The sequence below is a fragment of the Anguilla anguilla genome, chromosome 16 (assembly GCF_013347855.1).
Source record: "Anguilla anguilla isolate fAngAng1 chromosome 16, fAngAng1.pri, whole genome shotgun sequence".
Lineage (NCBI taxonomy): Eukaryota > Metazoa > Chordata > Actinopteri > Anguilliformes > Anguillidae > Anguilla > Anguilla anguilla.
Window position 1 is genome coordinate 35,195,763 of NC_049216.1, and position 25,143 is coordinate 35,220,905.

A 25,143-nucleotide genomic window follows, 5' to 3' on the forward strand; every position below is an offset into this window, starting at 1 on the left:
AATTACATTTTAAAATTGTGTCTTTTTGAAGTTTTCTTTACACCTCTCCAAAGCTGATTAAAAGCTTAGAGTGAATTGGTCAGAAAGTTGTTCTAGGCAGATTTGAAATTTAGACATGTAGCAGTTATGTGGAAAGTGTGGGGTTGGTTAGGTACTTGCATGGGACGCCACCTGGGAACTCAAAGTTTCTGCTGAAAGTGGTGTTCTTGGGTCACCAGGGGGCGATCTTCCCTCTGGTCAAATAAACCCCAGTGCCCCAGTGCAGTGACGGGGACACTGTGCCGTAGGAGATGACGTCTTTCGGATAAGATGTTAAACTGAGGTCCTGACTCACTGTGGTCATTAAAGACCCCATGACTCATCACAAAGAGCAGGGGGTTTCCCGGTGTCCTGGCTAAATTCCCAACCTGGCTCTCTCAACCTGCCACCTAATCACCCCCTGATTTAACTGGGCAAAATAAAAAATTCTCTCCCTCTCCACCTTAGCTAACGTATGGCGAGTGTTCTCGCGTGTGTGCAGTGTAATGCAGTGAGAAATAAATAGGTCAAAACCTGTATGCCCAGAAATTTTGTATGTTTTTACGTTTATGACTCACGATAAATGCTAACAGTGGGACAAAAACTGTCATTAAGTGTACTGTAATTGAAAATTAATGTTTCCAATATAACTGGACTGATTGCAAACCGGAAAGTACCGCAGATTCGCCAATAATATGCGTTGGCGAATTGCCAAGGGAACTGCAACAAACCTTAAATGAGCAACGCGCCCATTCCCTCGGTATATCGGGAGAGTTTTGTCCTGTGTATCGATAGTTCAGTGACATTACTTATGAGACATTACACCGCTGCTTTAAACCAGAGGTGGGTATCCCGGCTTCAAAGAGTAAAAAGACTGACCATGTATTTGCTCCACCACCATGCACTAAACCAGCTGACTCTAATTAGCATAACTCTTCAGCACGATAGGAAAACTAATTATTGTAATCAGCTGGTTTAGTGCATGTTGGGGTAGCAAATACATGGTCAGTCTTTTTACTCTTTGAAGCCGGGTTACCCACCTCTGCTTTAAACGCTATGTCCCATGTACACCGAAGCCCTAGTGACAACGTTATGACTAGGAACCATTTGTTAGATGTAGTTGTTTCCGCGGGCCGAGCTTCGTACTGCACCTGCGACCAGTTTAGGTTTCTATAAGTGTTTTTCGTCTATAAAGTGTATACCAGCTGATAAATAATGACATTAGTGTTTAAAAGGAAATAAGTTGTTCCATACGCTTTTGAATCGCGCTGTGATGATAACCACTCCGTTTTCTATGAAATCACACAGTTTTAAATGGTAAGATGCGGTGGGTTTGACGTTGTATCAAAGTTCGGTGTCGATTTGTTACCGAACAGCTATTTAACTCACGATAGCAGTTATTCAACTGCGAAATTACCCAAAACGAACTTTCTAGAAAGCTAACTACTAACAAAACAACGCGTTTTTCATACACTTAAAACGAGCCTTGGCAGCAATATGTTTCGTGGTTCATGTCACCCAACTTGCTGTTGTAGATACTGACGGGCTTGTAGCAGGTTACCCGCTGTTTATTGGTACCTCGCGGCTGAACAGAGCCATTGTAGAGCCACTGTTGTATTTTGGCGAAATTGCACTCTGTAGCTGTAGCCTGTGCATGGCGGCGATAACAATTCAATCGCAATGTCAGTGGTTTTGAGGAGAAAAAATGTTTTCAAATTACGAACAGAAACCTTCATCCGTTAACGTTTAACATTGAAGTTGGCCTTGCGTACTGTCGTTGGCCTGTGTTGGGTTTTCAGGTTGTCTGTCGTTCTGTTGCAGCTTCACACCCGAGGCCTAGCTGGGTATACAAGACTGCGGTACAGGAGGCCATGAGTGACAGGAGACAGCGGGCCAGGGTGCAGGGCTCTTGGGCACCATCGCGCCCCAAACCGGCAACTCGACCAGCGGGTAATTTATCACAACTGAATGGAGCAAGAGAGGAAACGGTTTTACTGAACGTGAAACTCGAAGTTCATATGATCCAAGTACACGGTTACATACGAGAGTGAATTGCTTAAGTTACCGTTAAAATATAGAACGGTATGTAGCGCACGTGTGTAACTCATTCCTAAATATTAGGACTTGATCCGGATACGATGCACACTCACCAGGGAGCAGTATTCCTATATTCAAATTAAATCAAAATGTATTTATATAGCGCGTTTCACAAACATTTGTCACAATACACTTCACAGACAACCCTGGCCTAAACCCTCACAGGAGCAAGCCTAAAGAAATAGTAGCAAGGAAAGACTCCCTGTAACATATAGGAAGAAACCTCGGAAGGATCAAACCCATCCTCCTCTGGTCAGCTCAGAGTGTAGATTTAAATGACCAACACAGCCAGTCAGTCGGTCAGTATTCACTTGAGCAGTTCCACGTTTGTACATTAGGTGGCGCCGAAGGCTTTGTGAGAAGTGCTGCAGCACCATCGGCCCACTCCAGTTCGTGGGGAGATGGAGGTCAGGCGTTTGAGTTTCATCCGCCAGCCAAGGTACGATCTGGGCTCTGTTTGGGGGGGGGGGGCGGCGGCGGCGGCGGCGGCGGCGTGTGTGTGTGCGTGCGTGCTGTGGTGCTGTGAGAGAAAGTCCTTCAGTTAGGCACTGCGTGTCTTCCTCTGCTCATTCATTCTGGTGTGTTTCCACTTAACCTGCCGCCACTCTCTCTTTCTCTCCACCTGCCGCCACTCTCTCTTTCTCTCCACCTGCCGCCACTCTCTCACTTCTCCTGCAGTCACTCTCTCACTCTCCCCCTGCAGTCACTCGTTCACTTCTCCCTGTTTCTCTCATGCACAGCCGCTGCGGGACGTCCCTGCCGAGAAGGTTATCGAGTGAGTATGCTCCTCACACCTTCCTCTTCTCCTGACGCTTATGAGCCTGTGTAAACCTGCTCTGTCTCTCTCCCCCTCCCGTTCTCCCCCCTCCCTCTCTCTGTCTCTCTCTCACCCCATTCCCCCCCTCCCTCTTCCCCTGTCTCTTCCTCGCCCCCCTCCCCTCTCTCCATCTCTCTCCTCCCTTCTCTCTCTCTCTCTCCCTCTAGAAAGGCAGGTGAATATGAGATTAGCCACGGCCCCTCGGGTGTCTCCAGGTGAGTGTATGGATTGTGACTGTACCTGAACACTATTATTTATTCTTACCAGATGCCTTAATGTTGGGCAGAGTACTTTACCCTGCTTACGTCTGACATGTGACCCGTGCGCTGGTGGGTTGTGGCTGGACTCATTCAGCCCAAAGGCTGGGGGGAGTTGTGTGGGTTGAGGCTGGATTCATTCAGCCCAAAGGCTCGGGGGAGTTGTGCGGGTTGTGGCTGGATTCCTTCAGCCCAAAGGCTGGGGGGAGTTGTGTGGGTTGTGGCTGGATTCCTTCAGCCCAAAGGCTGGGGAGAGTTGTGTGGGTTGTGGCTGGATTCCTTCAGCCCAAAGGCTGGGGAGAGTTGTGTGGGTTGTGGCTGGATTCATTCAGCCCAAAGGCTGGGGGGAGTTGTGTGGGTTGTGGCTGGATTCATTCAGCCCAAAGGCTGGGGAGAGTTGTGTGGGTTGTGGCTGGATTCATTCAGCCCAAAGGCTGGGGGGAGTTGTGTGGGTTGTGGCTGGATTCATTCAGCCCAAAGGCTGGGGGGAGTTGTGTGGGTTGTGGCTGGATTCATTCAGCCCAAAGGCTGGGGGGAGTTGTGTGGTGGGTTGTGGCTGGATTCATTCAGCCCAAAGGCTGGGGGGAGTTGTGTGGGTTGTGGCTGGATTCATTCAGCCCAAAGGCTGGGGGGAGTTGTGTGGGTTGCGGCTGGATTCCTTCAGCCCAAAGGCTGGGGAGAGTTGTGTGGGTTGTGGCTGGATTCATTCAGCCCAAAGGCTGGGGGGAGTTGTGTGGGTTGTGGCTGGATTCATTCAGCCCAAAGGCTGGGGGGAGTTGTGTGGGTTGTGGCTGGATTCATTCAGCCCAAAGGCTGGGGGGAGTTGTGTGGGTTGTGGCTGGATTCATTCAGCCCAAAGGCTGGGGGGAGTTGTGTGGGTTGTGGCTGGATTCATTCAGCCCAAAGGCTGGGGAGAGTTGTGTGGGTTGCGGCTGGATTCCTTCAGCCCAAAGGCTGGGGAGAGTTGTGTGGGTTGTGGCTGGATTCATTCAGCCCAAAGGCTGGGGGGAGTTGTGTGGGTTGTGGCTGGATTCATTCAGCCCAAAGGCTGGGGGGAGTTGTGTGGGTTGCGGCTGGATTCATTCAGCCCAAAGGCTGGGGAGAGTTGTGTGGTTTGTGGCTGGATTCATTCAGCCCAAAGGCTGGGGGGAGTTGTGTACAGTTTCACGCTCTGGCTGACCTTTGACCCGTCTGGGTGCTGCAGCAGCGCTCCACGCCCTGCGATCCCAAGACCGCGCACTCAGTCAGAGGAACGGGCCAATCTGTGTGTCACGGTTTCCTGCGTATGCTTCTGTTTGTGTTTTCTGTGTATTTCTGTGTGTGGGTGTGTGTTTCCTTGTGTGTTTGTGCATGTGTATATTTCGATATATATATGTGTGTGTGAATGTATAGTATGTGTGTGTGTGTGTGTGTGTATAGTGTGTGTGTGTGTGTGTATATAGTGTGTGTGTCTGTGTGTATGTATAGTGTGTGTGTGCCTTTGTGTCTGTATCAGTGTGTGTGTGTGCATGTATGTGTATAGTGTGTGTGTGTGTGTGTGTGTGTGTGTGTATAGTGTGTGTGTGTGTGTGTGTATGTATAGTGTGTGTGTGCGCGTGCGTGTATGTGTATAGTGTGCGTGTGTATGTGTATAGTGTGTGTGTGTGTGCGTGTGTATATGTATAGTGTGTGTGTGTGTGTGTGTGTATGCATGTATATGTATAGTGTGTGTATATGTATAGTGTGTCTGTGTGTGTGTGTGTGTGTGTGTGCGCGTGCGTGTGTATAGTGTGTGTGCGTGTATATGTATAGTGTGTGTGTATCCCTCACACACGCGTGTGTGGTTGTAGGCTGCGGCTGCTCCCTGGGTTTCTGGCTCAGACAGAGGCAGACTGGCTGTTCAGTAGACTCCTGGCTGAGCTGCCGTGGGCTCAGAAGACCAACTTCAAACACGGTGGGTATCGGTGGAGTTTCCTCCCCGTCCTCCTGCTTCTGTCTCTCTCTCTCTCTTTCTCTCTCTCTCTCTCTCTCTCTCAGTTCAACTCAAAAGGCTTTATTGGCATGACATACTTTAGTGTACGTGCTGCCAAAGCTTTCCAAAAAACACAGTACGAAGTACATAATGTACACTGATGTCATCAAGTACAAAAAATAAAACAAACACCTAATAATTTCATGCCGCAAATACATGAACTTAAGAACAACATTAATAAAATAACAAATGACATCATAATATTTTATTAACATTAAGGGTCACAACTGTCCCTCAGGCTGTGGCAAGTACCGTAGATATTGTGCAGCCAAGTCTCTCTCTCTCACTCTTGCTCTCTCTCTCTCTCACTACCTCACTCTCTCTCTCTCTCTCTCATGGTGTCATTATGCTCATTTAAAATGCTCTCCCGGAAATTGCATCATTCCTTGTGAACTACAAGCTGTAAAAAGGCACAGAAGTGCTGCAGGTAAAGTTGGTGAATGCTCGTTCAGGAGTGCAGGTAAAGTTGGTGAATGCTCGTTCAGCAGTGCAGGTAAAGTTGGTGAATGCTCGTTCAGGAGTGCAGGTAAAGTTGGTGAATGCTCGTTCAGCAGTGCAGGTAAAGTTGGTGAATGCTCGTTCAGGAGTGCAGGTAAAGTTGGTGACTGCTCGTTCAGGAGCGTAGGTAAAGTTGGGGAATGCTCGTTCAGGAGTGCAGGTAAAGTTGGTGAATGCTCGGTCAGGAGTGCAGGTAAAGTTGGTGACTGCTTGTTCAGGAGTGCAGGTAAAGTTGGTGACTGCTTGTTCAGGAGTGCAGGTAAAGTTGGTGACTGCTTGTTCAGGAGTGCAGGTAAAGTTGGGGAATGCTCGTTCAGGAGTGCAGGTAAAGTTGGGGAATGCTCGTTCAGGAGGGCAGGTAAAGTTGGTGAATGCTCGTTCAGGAGCGTAGGTAAAGTTGGGGAATGCTCGCTCAGGAGTGCAGGTAAAGTTGGGGAATGCTCGTTCAGGAGGGCAGGTAAAGTTGGTGAATGCTCGTTCAGGAGTGCGGGTAAAGTTGGTGAATGCTCGTTCAGGAGTGCAGGTAAAGTTGGTGAATGCTCGTTCAGGAGTGCAGGTAAAGTTGGCGACTGCTCGTTCAGGAGTGCAGGTAAAGTTGGTGAATGCTCGTTCAGGAGGGCAGGTAAAGTTGGTGAATGCTCGCTCAGGAGTGCAGGTAAAGTTGGGGAATGCTCGCTCAGGAGTGCAGGTAAAGTTGGGGAATGCTCGTTCAGGAGTGCAGGTAAAGTTGGGGAATGCTCGTTCAGGAGTGCAGGTAAAGTTGGGGAATGCTCGTTCAGGAGTGCAGGTAAAGTTGGTGAATGCTCGTTCAGGAGTGCAGGTAAAGTTGGTGACTGCTCGTTCAGGAGTGCGGGTAAAGTTGGTGACTGCTCGTTCAGGAGTGTAGCACATGACGCGGGCGGAGGAAAGGAACCTCTTTCTTGCGTTTAGCGGGTGTAGCTCGGCTAGCTCGGCTAGCTCGTTAGCGATGCTCGGGAAAGGTGCGGTAAATCGACGGGCTCGTAGCAGGTTGCCGTGACAGCACCCTCTTACGACACAATCCTCAAATAGAAAAATAACGACGTCGCCCTTGACTTGGGGCGATTTCACCTTTGGTTGACCAGTAAGACGTTCACCTATGGAGTGTGTGGACGAGTGAGAGGCCCGGGTTCAAATCCCACCTCGGACTCAGGCTAATCTCTAACTCGATCGTTACACACACAGGCTGCTCTGTCTGCCATTGGCTGTGTCAGTCCTGCTGGCCAATCAGTGTTTAGCTTTAGTGTTCTGGCCACAGGCTGCTCTGTCTGCCATTGGCTGTGTCAGTCCTGCTGGCCAATCAGGGAAAGAGGAAGAGACGGAGGGCTGTTTCCATGGCTGGCTCTGCCGGCTGAGTCAGTGTTTCCTGCTCTCGTCTGGCTCCGGACTTGGCAGACGCTCCCTAGAATAGTGGCAGTTTTGTTTATTGTTCCTAATGTTATGATTTTTTAAATGTATTTTTAGTTGAGGAAAAATAAAGTGTTTGTTTTTGGCGTGGAGATTGAAAGCCTGAGCCCTGCCAGGCTCTGAAGTGTTCCTCTCAGGACTTCTTCCTGTCGTTTTCTGGAAGGTCCCTGTCAAGCCGTCAGCCTTCCCAGAGCTTCTAAATCTGTAGGAGACGAGGGTTTGGGGAGGGTGTCCCGACTGCACGGGCTCTGAGTTTGGGCTCTGTGGAGTCTGCAGCCAGTCAGGCAGTCGGTGACTCGCCCTGGTTCTGCTCTAAAGGGCGAGGGGGAGGGGGTCGGGGCACCCTAAAGGGATTCTTGGCCTCGTCTCTGCGGGATAGTGGGGGGTGGGGGGGGGTATTGGCTCATACGTTCACCACAGTCAGCTTTTAACATGTGCCTCCTTCAGCACCCAATGTGTGGACCGCGTTTGAACTTGGAAAAGGTTCTTGAAGCAAACGGCCAAGGAAAGTGCTTGGTTTGGCACGCCTAGGGTAGAGTGTTCCTGTCAGAAGTTCCTCATCAGATTTAGAGCTATTTCTATTTCCACGTATCATTTTTACAAAAATGCTTCGCCCCTGTCCCAGTTTGGAGCGGGGTGGGGTGGGGGGGGGGCTCGTACTCGGCAGTGCCGAAGCTCCCGTCCTCGCAGACGATGGGGGAGGGGGGGCGGTGTAGATGGGCACACGCTCTTTCCCCGAAATACCTGGATCAGGACCGAGTTTTATGGACATTGCTGGGGTGATATCTGTTCTGTGGCAGCTGGCTGGTTTGTGGTCATGGGTCATGTTGGTGCTGTGCGGCTGGGCTGCCTTGGGCGTCCATGCCTTGGGTGTTTCGGGCGGGAAGCCAGTTTGTGCTGCTCCCAGCACCACTTCCTGTAAATGTCTCACTCTCAGCTGATTGGCTGTTGGGGCGAAGCCTTCCAAAAAAAGCACTGAAACGATGGCCAGGCCAGCAGGGCTCTTCTGATTGGATATGGGGATTGATTGAAGCAGCTGATTGGTGGTGCTCTAATAGAATTTGGGGATTGACGAAAGCAGCTGATTGGTAGTGCTGTCATTGGTTGTAGTAGCTAATGGAAACTGCTGATTGGTGGTGCTCTGATTGGTTGTGGGTATTGAAGAAAGCAGCTGATTGGTGGTGCTGTCATTGGTTGTGGTAGCTAATGGAAACTGCTGATTGGTGGTGCTCTGATTGGTTGTGGGTATTGAAGAAAGCAGCTGATTGGTGGTGCTCCTGCTTTCAGGTCAGGCCTATGAAGAACCCAGACTCACCTGCTGGTATGGAGAGCTGCCCTACACCTACTCTAACTCTACACTGCAGCCCAACACACAGGTAAATCCACCCTGCAGCCCAACTCACAGGTAAATCCACCCTGTAGCCCAACTCACAGGTAAATCCACACTGCAGCCCAACACACAGGTAAATCCACACTGCAGCCCAACACACAGGTAAATCCACCCTCACACTGCCATGCGTAGCCAAACTCTCCCCCCCCCCCCCCCCCCCCCCCGCTCTAGCCCTGTGTCTGTGCCCCCCCCCTGCTCTAACCCTGTGTGTCTGTGCCCCCCCCCCCCCGCTCTAACCCTGTGTGTCTGTGCCCCCCCCTCGCTCTAACCCTGTGTCTGTGCCCCCCCCTGCTCTAACCCTGTGTGTCTGTGCCCCCCCCTCGCTCTAACCCTGTGTGTCTGTGCCCCCCCCTCGCTCTAACCCTGTGTGTCTGTCCCCCCCCCCCCCCTCGCTCTAACCCTGTGTGTCTGTGCCCTCAGTGGCCTGCGGTTTTGGCCGATCTGAAGGCCATGGTGGAGCAAGTGAGCGGGAGCTGCTTTAACTCGCTCCTGTGCAACCTGTACCGCGACGGGAAGGACAGCATCGCCTGGCACAGCGACAGCGAGCTCTCCCTGGGGCCCCACCCCGCCATCGCCTCCCTCAGCCTGGGGGACACCCGCTGCTTCAGCATGCGCAAGCAGCCCCGCCCGGTGAGTTACACAGCCACTACACGCTCACTACACACGCACTGCACGCTCACTGCACACTCACTACACGCACACTACACACCCTACGCACTCACTACTCACAAACTACACGCTCACTACACACACCCTACGCACTCACTACTCACAAACTACACACTCACTACACACACACTACACACTCACTACACACTCACTACTCACAAACTTCATACTCACTACACTCACTAACAAACTACACACTCACTACACGCTCACTACACGCACGCTACACGCACGCTACACACTACACGCACACTACACGCTCACTGCACACTCACTACACACTCACTACTCACAAACTACACACTCACTACACTCACTACTCACAAACTTCATACTCACTACACTGACTAACAAACTACACACTCACTACACGCACACACACTGCACACACACTACACACTCACTACACACACTACACACTCACTACACACACTACGCACACTACGCACTCACTACACTCACTACTCACAAACTACACACTCACTACACTCACTACACACACTACACACTCACTACACACTCCCTACATGCTCACTACACACACTCGCACGAACACTACTACACACACACACATTCTGTGTTTGTAAACACATACAAACACAGAAATAGATTTTGCATACAAGGATCTCTGTAACCCTCTACATGTGCCTGTCAAGCTTTAAACACACAATTAGCCCTGTCACATGTTGAAATGCATTTCTCTCCTGTCAGACTGTAGAAGACAGATTGGTCTGCAGAAATGTGTGGAATGGAACCTCCCCATGTGGTCCTCTGCATGTCGAATTTTGAAACGCGTCATTTGTCTTGTGAACGGTCTGGAGAAATCGCTGTGCCACAACACTGGTTACCATGCTGATAGTCTCCCTGTGCTGCTGGGGACGGTTAGGGTTAGGCTTAGGGTTAGGGTTAGGGTTAGGGGTTAGGCTTAGGGTTAGGGGTTAGGGGTTAGGCTTAGGCTTTGGGTTAAGGTTAGGGTTAGGGGTTAGGGTTAGGGTTAAGCAGTGCAGGTTTACTGTGGGAGTGACAGAGCTGCACCCCCTCCTCTTCCCCTCACTGTCTCTGAATGGTGATTGTGTGTGACATGCACACCTGACTCTGTGCGTGCGTGTGCTGTGTGTGTGTGTGTACTGTATGTGTGTATGTGTGTGTGTACTGCGTGCGTGTGTACTGTGTGTGTGTGTGTGTACTGTGTGCGTGTGTGTGTGTGTGTGTGTGTGCGTGTGTGTGTGCGTGTGTGCGTGTGTGCGTGTGTGCGTGTGTGCGTGTGTGCGTGTGTGTGTGTGTGCGTGTGTGTGTGTGTGTGTGTGTGTGTGTGTGTGTGTGTGTGTGTGTGTGTGTGTGTGTGTGTGTGTGTGTGTGAGTGTGTGCGTGCGTGTGCACGCGTGTGCGGGGCAGGAGGAGAGCGGGGATTACACGTATGTGGAGAAGCTGAAGATTCCGCTGAGTCACGGGACCCTGCTGCTGATGGAGGGAGCGACGCAGGAAGACTGGCAGGTAGCCCCGCCTCTTTACCTGCTCCACACACACACCTGACCTTTACACCTGCTCCTCACACACACCTGACCTTTACACCTGCTCCTCACACACACCTGACCTTTACACCTGCTCCTCACACACACCTGACCTTTACACCTGCTCCACACACACACCTGACCTTTACACCTGCTCCTCACACACACCTGACCTTTACACCTGCTCCTCACACACACCTGACCTTTACACCTGCTCCTCACACACACCTGACCTTTACACCTGCTCCACACACACACCTGACCTTTACACCTGCTCCTCGCACACACCTGACCTTTACACCTGCTCCTCACACACACCTGACCTTTACACCTGCTCCACACACACACCTGACCTTTACACCTGCTCCTCACACACACCTGACCTTTACACCTGCTCCTCACACACACCTGACCTTTACACCTGCTCCTCACACACGCCTGACCTTTACACCTGCTCCTCACACACACCTGACCTTTACACCTGCTCCTCACACACACCTGACCTTTACACCGGCTTTTCACACACGCCTGACCGTTAAACCTGCTCCACACACACACCTGACCTTTACACCTGCTCCTCACACACGCCTGACCTTTACACCTGCTCCACACACACACCTGACCTTTACACCTGCTCCTCACACACACCTGACCTTTACACCTGCTCCACACACACACCTGACCTTTACACCTGCTCCACACACACACCTGACCTTTACACCTGCTCCTCACTCACACCTGACCTTTACACCTGCTCCACACACACACCTGACCTTTACACCTGCTCCTCACACACACCTGACCTTTACACCTGCTCCACACACACACCTGACCTTTACACCTGCTCCTCACACACACCTGACCTTTACACCTGTTCCGCACACACACCTGACCTTTACACCTGCTCCACACACACACCTGACCTTTACACCTGCTCCTCACACACACCTGACCTTTACACCTGTTCCGCACACACACCTGACCTTTACACCTGCTCCTCACACACACCTGACCTTTACACCTGTTCCGCACACACACCTGACCTTTACACCTGCTCCTCACACACACCTGACCTTTACACCTGCTCCTCACACACACCTGACCTTTACACCTGTTCCGCACACACACCTGACCTTTACACCTGCTCCTCACACACACCTGACCTTTACACCTGCTCCTCACACACACCTGACCTTTACACCTGTTCTGCACACACACCTGACATTTACACCTGCTCCTCACACACACCTGACCTTTACACCTGTTCCACACACACACCTGACGCGCCCGTAGTCCTGTATGACACAGAACAGACGTGACTGCATTCATCTGTGGCTGAAGTTACAGTAAACCACATGATTTCATTTTCCACAGTCAGAGTCCCATTGGTTATGAAGGAGAAAGTTATAATGGGGAACCAAGCGAATAAATTCCATCATGTTTTTGTCCGAGTTATGTTCAGAATAAATGTAAGAATGCGAAACATGATGAGATCTGTTTGGACTGTCACACACACGCAGCCCTGACCATACACAGGGGAGAGAACACACACACACACACACGCAGACATGCACATGCGTCCACACACACACGCACATGCATACACATGCACATACATACACACACACGCAGACATGCACATGCGTACACACACGCACATGCACACATGCAGACACGCAGACATGCACATACATACACACACGCACTCACATGCACGCACGCATATACATGCACACGCACATGCACTCTTTCAGCATTCTGCACACTTATCCAGAGCTTCTTGCACGGCTTCCAGTCTTTTCCCATGCAGTCCCTTCGTGCTGCTGGATACTTACTGAAGCCCTTCAGTTAAGACCTTCACTCGGTGGCTGTGCCCCACCTGGGAAGCGAACCTGCAACCTTGCTGGTGCTGCGAGTCCGGTTTTCTCAAACCCGTTTCCGTTACCCTGTCCTGCCGTCTGGTCTATGGAGAGGCACGGGTGTGGGCTGGTGTGGATGTAAACGGGCGTGGTCGTGCCCGTGAGCGGGACGGGGCGCGGGACCTCTCACCGAATTCTGTACCGGAGCCCGGGGCCTTCAGCAGGCCAGCCCGAGCGGTTCATCTCTCACCGCGAGGTTCCGCCTCAAGATCTCTTCCTCCCCTTCTCTGCACCTCCCCCCCCTCCCCCGCTCCTGTGTTTTCTTATGCATCTCCTCTTATCCCTTTTCTCGCTCTTTCTTTTCTCGCTCTTTTCTTTCTCGTGGGACGGCATCTAATCTGAGCTGAGTAAAAACAGCTTGCAGGGCTGCAGGAACACGCTCTTTTTTCGCTGCTGTTGACGTTGGCCGGGACCTCTGCTCTTGCTGGGACACCAAATTAGGAGTGAGCAGAGGGAACGAGGAGAGCCGCCCTGCTTGTGTCGCCCTGCGGGACGCGGTGCGGGGCGTGGGGGTGGGGCTCGTACGGCGCGTTCCTCCCCACCCCCGCCCGCCCCCTCAGTCGCTCCGGTCGTCTGGCTTCAGGGGCCAATGCGTCGGGTTTGTGAACACAAAGGGACGGAAAGGTCAGGAATGCTTGGTGGTGATATCCCAGAATCCTCGGGGTGTCTGGTCTCTAGCGCGTACTCGGGAACACGGCGCTAAGCAGGATCAGCGGGACTGTAAATCTCCCTGATAAACGCTGACCTTTATCTGCACAGACAGGGGGCGCTCCTGAGGACACTAACTCTCACAGTGATGATGGTGATGATGATGATGATGGTGATTAGTTTTTCACTCCAGCACAGTTAGTGTCAGTACTGTTACTGTGAGTAACCCGTAAATCTAAAATGATCTGCGTTTGAAACGCAGTAGAATGCGGGCGGTATTTACAGCATGCCTTGTAAACCCCCAAACGGATGGGGTAGAGAGAAAAGATAAATTCTTGAAAGGCAGGTTTACATGTTTCCAATCATCAGTTTGAAAGCTCGACGGATTCCTGTCGAGTTCATTTGGTAGTTGAGGTATCCCGGGGCGAGGTTTTGTAAAGGTTTAGCTTTACAAAATAAGTAATTGTACCTTACTGAACCTGTGTTCAGCAGTTGTCTACGATCATGAAAATGCACTTTTTGTACGTCGCTTTGGATAAAAGCGTCTGCTAAATGACTGTAATGTAATGTAATGCACAACAGCCCAGAGCTGCACCTCGTGTGATTGGCTGTGGTCTGAGTGGTAGAATGCTGGAGGCGTTTGAGAGAGCAGTCAGGGAGTACTGAAGTGGGTCTGAAGCTCGGGAGGCCTCAGCCTTCGCCCAGTGCTCATGCGTGCCTGCCATCGCAGAATGGCCACCCTTGATCCGGTTTCTTCACTTGAGTTGTTGACATGTCTTTGAGCCAAGTTGATGTTGAAATATCAGCACTGTGTCAGAGCATTTGTGCGTGTGTGTGTGTGTGTGTGTGTGCGTGCATGTTCTTGTGTTGGTGTGTACATTTTGCACATTTGTGCAAAACTTATTAATTATATTGAGTTGTTTAAACTGATAAGTTTTTCAGGCTGATTAATCCCTGTTGGCCGTGAGGTATTTTAATTAGAATTTTTCTCGTTGCCGTTCTCTGGCATGTTTGTGTGCTAAATAACAATTCAGTATTTCGTATTTCGTGCTGCATTGCTTTCATGGGTGTACCTGTGTCCTGATGGAGAGATGTTCCTTTAAAAGCACCTTATTCTGTTGTCACGGTTACACCTCAAACAGCACCAGGTGGCGAAGGAGTATCACGACCGCGGGCCACGCGTCAACCTGACGTTCCGCACCGTCTACCCAGAACCAGAACCAGAACCAGAACCGGGCCGGAACCTGGCCCGCGGGCCCCGCAGCTAGGAGGGAGGAGGAAGAGGAGGAAGAGGAACGCCGTAGCATGATTTACACATTTTCTACACGAGGGACTGTTAAAAAAACAGATATCTCAGTGGAGGAAGCGGAACAGGAAAGATGGAGGAGGAAACTGCAGCGCCCTCTGCTGGGGTGGAGGGCGCCAGTGACACTTAAGCACAGCAATGTAGGAATGGATCCAGAACCACGGAAGATCCTGTCAGGTGTAGAACACTGGGGAGGTATGAAGGTTCTGTAACCCTAGCGAGACAATACGCACGATGTCCCTCCGTACTGGCGCCCCCCCCCCCCCCCCACCCCCCGTCGTCTTTGCCCTGCAGAGGCTGTTGTGTTCGGAGGGGCATCTCACGCCTGGAAGAGCGGACTCTGACGCCTGAATTGCGTGCATTCCTGAGCTTTTCTGTTCCTTTCCCGTTTGGAGACTGACGTGGGGCTTTGCACGACGTCTTTGTTTATGTGATGCTGTCTACACCCCCCCCGCCCCCCTGCCCCCCTGCCCCCCCCGCCCCCAGCTGAGGAGGAGGCAGACTGGCGAGCAGACTGCCGTCACTCGTGTGCGTCTCTTTTTAACGTCAGGAGGGAAAGCGCCCGAGTGTGCGTTTGTCAGAAATACGTTTTTCTCAGACACACACAAGTTTATCTCTAATTAAATAAATAAAAATGTTCTCACTTTATCAGTAAAGTTCTGTTTGCTCGTTATGTAAATATTAGTGCTGTTCCTAAAATGTCTTGCTGTCGCAGATGTTTTTGCAATGTTGGGTGACAGATTAGTGAAAATAAAGTGAACCCCAAATGGGATGCTTGTCCTGGGCTTGTTTGATTGAGATTTTTGGAAGCAGATGTTGCTGTGTAAATAAGTCAGTCTGGAAGAGGGAGTTTAACAGGTTGTCCAGATTGTGCCAGTTTGAAGCATTACTTCACTGTGACAAAGGCAAATTATTCTTCTCTTTTTTTGTTCTCTCCTGTTTGTCCTCTTGGTTGCTGCCAGAGAGACAGATATGTGGCAAGGGCAATCAGGATGCCAATTAACTCTTCACCTTATTCTGTCAATAAAACCTGTTTGTAAAATGGATATTGTTTGATTGTTGTGTGTTCTTGTATCTCAGTATCATAGGCTATACTCCTCCTTTGGGATCAAGTTTAACTTTGGTACGTATAACTCAAAAGCTATAAGGGGAATTCTCAGAACAAAAATAACCCAGGGAAGAGGATTGTTTGGCCAAACCCAGAATTAAAAAATAAACGAGCAGGTCAAAACCTAGTATATGGCTGGACCGGCCGACCAATGGTGTAACTTCATCACTCAGTCACAGACATTCGTGTTTGTAGGGCTGTCCCCGCTGTTGCGGTCCAGCCAAAAAAAAAAAGGTATTTTTAAAAAAGTCTTTTGACTCTGTATCACCAGATATCTTCCCTGTGTTTAATCTTCTAATTATTTCTGGGAGAATTTGAGACCGTTTCATAACGAGTTCCGATAAAAGGTTACCTTCAATCCTTTGAATATTTTTTCCTGAACTTTAAGGAACTCTGGTGATTCTTTGCTGATTTTTCACTGCTAACTGAAAGCAGCTCTCCTGGAATGAGCCCTTACAGGACCTGTACCTGTGGCTGGCTCGTCCCCTTACAGGACCTGTACCTGTGGCTGGCTCGTCCCCTTGCAGGACCTGTACCTGTGGCTGGCTCGTCCCCTTGCAGGACCTGTACCTGTGGCTGGCTCGTTCCCTTGCAGGACCTGTACCTGTGGCTGGCTCCTTCCCTTACAGGACCTGTGGCTGGCTCGTCCCCTTTCAGGACCTGTGGCTGGCTCGTCCCCTTTCAGGACCTGTGGCTGGCTCCTCCCCTTTCAGGACCTGTGGCTGGCTCCTTCCCTTACAGGACCTGTGGCTGGCTCGTCCCCTTTCAGGATGTGTCGCTGGCTCCGCCCCTTTCAGGACCTGTGGCTGTAGCTGGCTCGTCCCCTTACAGGACCTGTGGCTGGCTCGTCCCCTTGCAGGACCTGTACCTGTGGCTGGCTCGTCCCCTTGCAGGACCTGTGGCTGTGGCTGGCTCCGCCCCTTGCAGGACCTGTGGCTGGCTCGTCCCCTTGCAGGACCTGTGATGTTGATGTGGTCAGCGTACGCTTCGCCGCAGGGAACACCAGGGGTGATTGACACATGGGTATCCTGGGTAACTCGAGCCAGGGATCCCCGGGCTTGTTTCATTACCGGGACAGAGTGCGTTTAGGCTGAGGAGGCGGGGCGGATGCTGCCCGGTGCACAAGGCCCTGAAATGGGGCTCTGAACAAAACCTCTTGATTTTAAACCGGTTTCCATGTGCACAAAGTTCAGCTGAAAATGAAAGTTACAGGTGTGCTAGTTAGCCCTGGTTTAGGACCAAGTGATAATTGGCAGGTGCTTCTTCATCAGTGCAGAAAGTGTGTGTGTGTGTGTGTGTGTGTGCGTGCGTGCATGTGTGCTGTGCACTGGTGAATGCATACATAAACGTGTTTCCTGTGCTTCAGAACGTTTAGTGCATTGAGGAACATTTATTGCAGTTACTGCGTAATACTGTGAGTTTTATTGGCAGGGTGACGGAGAACGCTTCACCGAGCTCAAACACACACGCATGCACAGCACTTGTGACGGAAGCCTTTTGTAAACGATCGTGGAGCCGCACGCAGGGTCATGTGAGCATTGCGCACGAAAGCGTAGGAAAGGCAAACAACACGGATACCGTCTTTAAATCAGGAATTTCCACACTTTCTTGGGGGAGGAGGGGGAGGGGGAGGGTGTTTGGGACATGCGAGCAGGCGTGTGGAGGGGGGGCTGTGCAGTCTAGCTGCGGGACTTCCTGCGTCTGCAGTTTGTTTACCCCCCCCCCAGGAACAGGCGCGTAAACCCCACAGGGCCCCAGCTCTCACCCGGACTATTAATAGTTGTTTGTTGGGGTATCGGGTGCCTGTCCCGGGCCTATCGGCTGCAGCCTCTCTGTTACAGGGAACCCGTGTTTGGCTCAGAGCCGCGGTGGGAGTGCATACGCCTGGTGGCATGCCTGCGCTCTGTCCCTGAATTCAGCTCAAAGTTCAGTACACCTGAACGCATGCCTGCGCTCTGTCCCTGAATTCAGCTCAAAGTTCAGTATGCCTGGTAGCCTGTCTGTGCTCTGTCCCTGAATTCAGCTCAAAGCTCAGTATGCCTGGTAGCATGTCTGCGCTCTGTCCCTGAATTCAGCTCGAAGCTCAGTACGGCTGGTAGCCCGTCTGTGCTCTGTCCCTGAATTCAGCTCAAAGCTCAGTACGCCAGGTAGCATGCCTGCGCTCTGTCCCTGAATTCACCTGAAAGCTCAGTATGCCTGGTAGCCTGCCTGCGCTCTGTCCCTGAATTCAGCTCAAAGCTCGGCCCTGCGTACGTGCAGTATGCATTCTCTCATCTTTAATGTGATTGTCCAACGTCGCAGTTCCTGTTATTTTTAATAGCTGCAGGCACTTGTCTCAGGACCGACTCCAGGCATAGCATCAATTCTGTTCTGTTCTTGCGTTCTGTTCTATTCTTGTGTTCTGTTCTTGCCTTCTGTTCTGTTCTTGGGTTCTGTTCTGTTCTTCCATTCTGTTCTGTTCTTGCGTTCTGTTCTGTTTTTGCTTTCTGTTCTTGCGTTCTGTTCTGTTCTTGCTTTCTGTTGCTCCTGCCTCCAGCGTTGTGCCAGGGTCTCGTTAGGTAGTGCGTTTCCCTGGTGGATATGATCATAGATGAAAACAGCAATTTTGGGAACATTGTGAGCTCTGAAAAGATGTTGCGTAACCAAGAGTGTGGTGTGGATATACTGCTGTGATGAGCTTCTCTCTCTCTCTCTCTCTCTCTCTCTCTGTCTCCCCCCCGCTCTCTCTGTGTCCCCCTCTCTCTCTCTCTCCCCCCCCCCCCCTCTGTCCCTATCTCTCCCTCACTGTGTCTCTCCCTGTCTCTGTTTCTTTCTGTGTCCCTATCTCTCTCTCTCTCCCTCTCTCTCTCCTTTCTCTCTCTGTCCCTATCTCTCCCTCACTGTGTGTCTCTCTCTCTATTTCTCTCTCTCTGTCCCTATCTATCTCCTTTCTGTCTCTCTCTTTCTCAGTAATGCTTTATGGCATGGCTGCATCTCATTATATTGGCAACACAACTTGGAATGAATTCAGTAAAATTCAGTATTCAGTCATGTTTCAGTAAAAAAAAAAAATTTTTTTCTGTGTTTTATTTGTTTTTATGCTATTTTGTTCTTTAAAAAAAAAACTTTATTTCAACTGCTTGATATGGGTTGATGCGAGAATTAAACCAATAAAGAAGCACAAATGATAAATATACAGGTAAAGAGTGAGAGATTAAGAGAGACTCAGAGCATCAGTGGGTGGGGCCTTCTTTTATGGGGGGGGGGGGATTGTCTGCTGCATGACAGTATGCTGTAAAAATGTTTGAGACACCTTGCTCTACAGGTACTACATGGGCAGTGCCGTTCAGAACTGACTTTCAAGTCAGAAGGTTGCAGGTTCAAATCCCAGCTCCTGTCTCTGCAGAGCACGTAACCTGGCTTTTTCTCTGTAAAAGTTAAGTTCTGCTTTAACGGGTAATAGAGTTGGTACGAGCTGCACGATTCACTTTGGCTAAATGTGGCTGTAAAGTGATTTATTTGCATTTATAGTTACATTCTGCGATGTATTTGCATGAACAGTCATTTTCATTTCTCTTTTATTTTGAATCCCCACTGGAAACATAAGCCCTGCTGCGTAGCTGCTTTTATGAGCTTGACGCTGCTTCTCTCTGTGTACAGGAAAGTGCTGATGCGTTGGCAGCAACCAATAAGCAAAGGAGTTTAGACATTCTGCAGGGTCATGGCCTTGGTGCAGAGCAGCTTGAGGATGTTTCCTCTGTGAATGTGTTTGGACGGTGGAGGCCCGAGGTGGTGTCATCACAGTCCAGTCCTTTCAGGAAGTGAATTGAAAGGTGGTTCATTGAATTGGGGGGGAAAAAATGTCCTTAACTTTCTGTGAGGATTTTTCAGTTAATTTAATTAAAAAATCACTAAATTGCCCATATAAAGCGCTTTGAGATTTTCACTGGGCAGTGAAAAGTCCTGTATAAATACAGTTTGATGATGATGATGATGATGATGAATATTAGGGTTGTTTTGTTAGTACTGAAGGGCCTTCAGCTGGCCGGGGGCCTGACCCTGGTCTCTGATGTCACAGCGTCCCTCTTGCTTATTGGCTGTGGGCTCGGCAGTTAGAGCGTATGGGATTCCTTATCTCGATGTTCTCCCGCTCTTTAATATGGCCCCCGGTCCCTGGGGGCTGGTGGTTTCTCGGGTTACATCAGACACAACAACAGTGCCCCCTTTCCCCCCCCAGTCCTGCAGAGAGGGGGGCAGGGCCAAAGTGCTATAACCTCTCAGTGGCACCCTGACCTTACCCCCAAAAAAAATCAGAATTCCCCCACAAGGGGCTTTACCGTTAATGCCGTGGCACGTCCTCGCCCAACGGTCACTCCATTTCCTCTTCCTGTTTCCATGGGTCATGTGACACAAACGGGCAAGGCTGTCTGTTGATTGTACGGTGCGTCGTGAGGGGGCGTGAGGACGGTGGCCAATGGGAGTTCTGGGCTTCTGGACCGGAGGTTTGTGCCAGCAGACCTCGCTGTCGGCTTCGACTTTGGTTAAAGAACGTGACCTTCTGCAGACAAAAGCGCATCTCCCTCGTTTCATATGCCCGGGTCCTCTTAAAACCGCCAAGCCATCCCAATGGAAATGCTCTCCCATTAATCTGAAAGTGCGTTAGTAAAAAGTGACCCTGGGAAGCTCAGAAAGGGAAAAAGGCCTTTTGTTGTAATATTACGCTGCGTCTGCGTAGGTTTTGCCGACTCCTTTCGAGCGCTGAGGGGTGGTGTTTTGGTCCAGGGGTTTGTTTCTGGAGTTGAATATGCTCGTGGAATGCAGTTTTGGGGCAGCTGTAGGAGGTTTTGAATTGATGCTTAACATTGAAGAGGCTGTTCAGTTATAGGACGCATAAAAAGTGTGCGATTGGCCGTACGTTGTGTCTCCTATCTGAGCTCGGTTTTAAAACTCATACCCAGTAAATTAAGGCGTTGGGATTGTGACCTAGAAGTTGGAGGTTCAAATCCCAGTTAGGGCACAGCATTTGTACACCTTGGGCAAAGGTGCTCATACTACTTCTACTAAATATTTCTATAAAAATATTTATTATATAAATAATGTGTAAATGTGAAGTCAGACGTGTGTGGGTGTTGGGTGCTGCTGGGCAGTCATTAATTCTCCTCACATTCAGAACGTTGCTCCAAGGCACTACAATGGCTGTGCCCCAAAAGGGATTTGAGACTGCAACCTCCTGGTGTTAGATCTGTGTTGGCGCTGCTGGTGACCCCCAGCTCTCCCCAGTGGGGGCGTGGGAGGAATTTTCTCTCTGCGCTGCATTTGACAGAGCTGAGAACTTGTTTGTAAGCTGGAGATTTAAAACTTTTAATTTGCAGGGTTTTTTTGCCCCTGCTTTGGAAACGTTTTTTTTTTTTTTTTGTTCAAATAAAGAACCTTTCCGGGGGTCCTTGCGTCATCTGTGCAGTCAGTTTAAATCTCTTTTCTCCGAAACTGAAGGAAAAAAATATGTTGCTTGTGTAGACAGTTTAGGACAAGTCATGGTTATAGTCCTGGATTTATGTAACAGGTCCAGTGGTCTTACAGGAACTCATGGCAGGTTTAGTGACAGTAAACTGAGTAGCTGTATCTGCAATATGAGATAGACCTGCCTTATCCTCAGCATGGAAAAATCTCAGCAGTACTGCTTATTTTTATGAAAATTACCCATAAGCCTCTGTTGTTTTTTGCTCTGGTGTTTTCCATGATGATTCCCGGAGTGAGTCACATGATTTCCCTTCCCCCCGCCCCCCCCCCTTCTCCCGGCCCAGCATTCCTTCATGTAATTGTAATGCCCTTTCCCACTGTTAACTTCTCACTGTGTGACCCAGGGAGATGCCCCCCCCCCCCCCAAAGAAAGCCCTCTCCAGCCTGACATTTCCGTGGTTGCCATGGTGATTGGCCCAGCTCCTCCTAGGAGACGAGTGTGGGAGGCTGCTACCCTCTCTCCCCGTCCCGCTGTGCGATCACGACCCCGTCCTGGCCCAGAATAGCCTGCTCACCCGTGCCCCGTGGCCTGTGGTGTGCGTGACTGTACTGTGCCTTTTTTTTAATATATATTTTTCTGTTTTTTGTCTCCCCCCCGCCCCCTTTAGCTTCGGCCTGTTTTTCTGGAGAGAGTGAGGAGGGTCCTTGGTCCCATCTGTCCCACTACAGAGTCCGTGCTGCTCTCTCTCCTCTGTCCCCTCTCTCCTCTCTGTCCCACTCTGTCCCCTCTCTGTCCCCTCTGTCCCACTCTGTCCCCTCTCTCCCACTCTGTCCCACTCTGTCCCCTCTCTCCTCTCTCTCCTCTCTGTCCCACTCTGTCCCCTCTCTCCTCTCTCTCCTCTCTGTCCCACTCTGTCCCCTCTCTCCACTCTGTCCCACTCTGTCCCCTCTCTCCCTCTCTCTCCACTCTCTCTCCACTCTGTCCCACTCTGTCCCCTCTCTCCACTCTGTCCCACTCTGTCCCCTCTCTCCCTCTCTCTCCACTCTCTCTCCACTCTGTCCCACTCTGTCCCCTCTCTCCACTCTGTCCCACTCTGTCCCCTCTCTCCCTCTCTCTCCACTCTCTCTCCACTCTGTCCCACTCTGTCCCCTCTCTGTCCCCTCTCTCCACTCTGTCCCACTCTATACCGCTAGAGTCCATGTTGCTCTCTCTCCCCTCTGTCCCACTCTGTCCCACTCTCTCCCCTCTCTCCTCTCTGTCCCCTCTCTCCTCTCTGTCCCCTCTGTCCCACTCTATACTGCTACAGGGTCTGTGCGCACGGGGGGGATGCACCCACAGGGCCTCAAGGGATGGGGGGAGTGTTTTCCAGACGTGCTGTTATGCCAACGGAAGGGCCGTGCTGTGCCCCGCCCTTTCCCTGCCGTCTGATTGGCTGTGGTCTTGCTGTGACCCTGTGCTCCAGGGGGTGAGGGCCCTGCACTGGAGTGGGGTGGGGGTGGGGGGTGGGGGGTGGGGAGGTGTGACTGGTCAGGGTCACTGTGAACCGGTTCTGTCCGGACCAGGAAGTGTAGCGGTAACAATTGTGCTGGAAAATTCCAGTTTTCACCCGCTTGCATGTTAAAGGGCAGCCACTCCTGCTGTCTGGAAGTAAAATTGCATCAGGATTTAGAGCTGAAGTTTTCAGTGTGACATAGATTCTAATAAAATCTGCAAAAAGCCACTTGGAATCTTATGGATGCAAATAACATAACATAATGTAATATGACATAATATAATGGCGAGAACAGGCCGTTCAGCCCAACAATGCTCGCCATTTTCCTGACTAAATTAGTGCTCTGATTACCTAGACTAGATAGTATCAAACACCGTATCAAGCCTTTAAAAGTCTTTAAAATCCCCAGATGTAAGACTAATCCAGTCAGCCGGCTTAAATTCAACCATGAAACTATTTATTGCAATCGTTTATTAAAATGTATTTAAAGATTAGTGTATGGACAAAGCTTATCGGAAGCTGCTCATGATTTAAATGCAAGTGGTTTCTTGGGAGATGTAAAAACATGAAATGTTTGTGGTTTTCCTTAAAGTGTTTAAGTGGAATCAGGAGATGTTCAGGGATGTGTTTGAGAACAGGTCAAATCCTGTGTTTAGCTGTGGTTTCCGAGCTCATGCAACCATAGGATTATGAAGGATGGCGTTTGGCCAACCAGACGCTATCCCTGGGTTCTCTCTTTCAACATGGCTTGGTGGCTTTTTTTTAATTAAGCCTAGTGATGTTCATTGCCAGTGATCTCATCCTTGGTGTGATATAACCCCACTTCTTAGGAGATGGACGGGACATTATATGATACCCAAGTTTGTGTGTGTGTGTGGGTAGGTGCGTGCGTGCGCGTATGTGTGTTCGCATAGATTGTCATATTCACAGTATTGAACAGCTGTCGTATGTATGGTCCTAAGTGATTTCCTGAAAGTAGCGTGTCCACGTGTGTTAGTGTGTGGCGGGTGTCTGAATGGAGTCTAATGGGGGTGTACGCTATCAAATAGCAGTTGGTCCTAAGTGACTGTTCCAGTACAGCTGGCTGTGTATCAATGTCTGACAAGCTGTTTGCGGTCTACGTCGAAATCCTATTTTTGCTCCGACGAGCCAGCGTTTCTGCTGCTGGCGGTTGCTTAGTAACCCTGTGTGGGCGGGGCTGAGAATGGTGACGGGTTTGTGCTCCGCCCCAACCCCCCCCCCCCCCACCCCCCGTCAGACGCTCATGCCTTTAACGCCTGCAGAATGCCCTCACCCGCCATCGGCCTCTTGGGTATGGAAGAGCGTAAATATAGCGCCTTACGAACGCTCGGAGAGTAATCTGCAAGGAAGTCATTCCGCCTTGCCTGGCCCTCTCGTCATACCTCCTTTCCTTTTTTACCTTGGTTACCCAGAATTCCTCATGGCTTCTGTCACCGCCCCCCCCCCCCCCCGGCTGCCTGGGGAATGAGGTCATTGGGGGAGTGCGGCTGGTGGCGGGGTTTTGGGGTCCGTGACCTCCCTCTGATCCGGGTGGGGGGGGGGGTGGGAGGTGCATGATGGGATAGCGAAATCTAGCGATCTGAGTTCTGCGGGGTGGGTGACTCCGCTGTTTATCGCCCCCTGGTGAGCAGGTGCGGGACTGCTCACCTGTTCCCCGGTCTGGCTGGAGAACAGAGCGAATGAGCGAAGGTAGCCGCCGCTCCGTGTTTAACACCCAGACAAGGCCGCGTTGACACGGGACACCCGCGCCTTCGGTTAACGGGAACATACCCCCCCTCGCCACGCAAACTTCCAAAAATAGAGGCGGGGGGGTTAATAAAAGCGCGGGTTAATATTCCGGCTCGCCCCCCCCCACCCCACTCATTCAGGGATCCTGGGAAGGCGGCGTCGGAATGCGTTACCGCCTTACGTCAGGGCGGTGGTGAGGGAGGGGGTGAAGAACCTTGCGCCCAGGGTCACCGCCATTCGGAGCGTCATTCGTCTGACGTGCTCTTCCCCCCAGACGTTAAATTTAGCGCAGGTAGCGACCGTCAGCGATGCTCCAGAATCCCAGTCTGGCTGGTCTTGCCTTGTAGGCGGGGGGGGTGGTATTCCAGCCCTGACCTGTGAATCCCCCCCCCCCCCCCCCCCCCCCCCCCCCCCCCCCCCCCTCGGAGATTGTGACTGACGTTTTGTCCCCCCCCCCCCCCTTGCCCCCCTGGACTGTCTCTGAGTCATGCTGGAGATATCCCACCCAAGTTTGTCTGTGTGAGTGTGTGTGTGTGTGTGTGTGTGTGTGTGTAAAAGAGAGAGAGGAGGGAGAGTGTGTGTGTGTGTGTCTGTGTGAGTGTGTGTGTGACTGTGAGTGCGTGTGTGTGTGTGTGTGTGTGTGAGTGTGTGTGTGTGTGTGTGTAAAAGAGAGAGAGGAGGGAGAGTGTGTGTGTGTGTGTGTGTGTGTGTGTGTGTGTAAGAGAGAGAGGAGGGAGAGTGTGTGTGTGTGTAAAAGAGAGAGAGGAGGGAGAGTGTGTGTGTGTCTG

At 50.9% G+C, this 25,143-nt stretch overlaps 1 protein-coding gene across 4 annotated transcripts; it reads left to right on the forward strand.

Annotated features, from left to right (window-relative positions):
- Positions 1-1,043: 1,043 nt before the first annotated feature.
- alkbh3 (alkB homolog 3, alpha-ketoglutarate dependent dioxygenase) lies at positions 1,044-15,028 on the forward strand. Of its 4 annotated transcripts, XM_035396750.1 has the most exons (10): positions 1,047-1,335; positions 1,840-1,968; positions 2,454-2,554; positions 2,856-2,890; positions 3,100-3,147; positions 5,019-5,122; positions 8,411-8,499; positions 8,934-9,143; positions 10,578-10,676; positions 14,403-15,028. In XM_035396750.1, exons 2-10 carry the CDS (start codon positions 1,890-1,892, stop codon positions 14,526-14,528), a joined length of 891 nt encoding a protein of 296 aa, XP_035252641.1. In that variant the 5' UTR covers positions 1,047-1,335; positions 1,840-1,889; the 3' UTR covers positions 14,529-15,028. The 4 variants fall into 4 exon arrangements, with proteins under 4 accessions (XP_035252643.1, XP_035252642.1, XP_035252641.1 ...); XM_035396752.1 differs by lacking the exon at positions 5,019-5,122 and having other exon boundaries at positions 1,044-1,335; positions 3,104-3,147; XM_035396751.1 differs by lacking the exon at positions 2,856-2,890 and having other exon boundaries at positions 1,046-1,335; positions 3,104-3,147.
- Positions 15,029-25,143: the final 10,115 nt, after the last annotated feature.

What these genes read in the sequence shown, in the direction of transcription:
- alkbh3 (XM_035396750.1), top strand. Translation starts at nt 1,890, where the DNA reads ATGAGTGACAGGAGACAGCGGGCCAGGGTGCAGGGCTCTTGGGCACCA. An exon ending in ACCGGCAACTCGACCAGCGG is followed by an intron (nt 1,969 to 2,453) that starts GTAATTTATCAC and finishes TTTGTACATTAG; the next exon opens with GTGGCGCCGAAGGCTTTGTG. An exon ending in TGCGCAAGCAGCCCCGCCCG is followed by an intron (nt 9,144 to 10,577) that starts GTGAGTTACACA and finishes TGTGCGGGGCAG; the next exon opens with GAGGAGAGCGGGGATTACAC.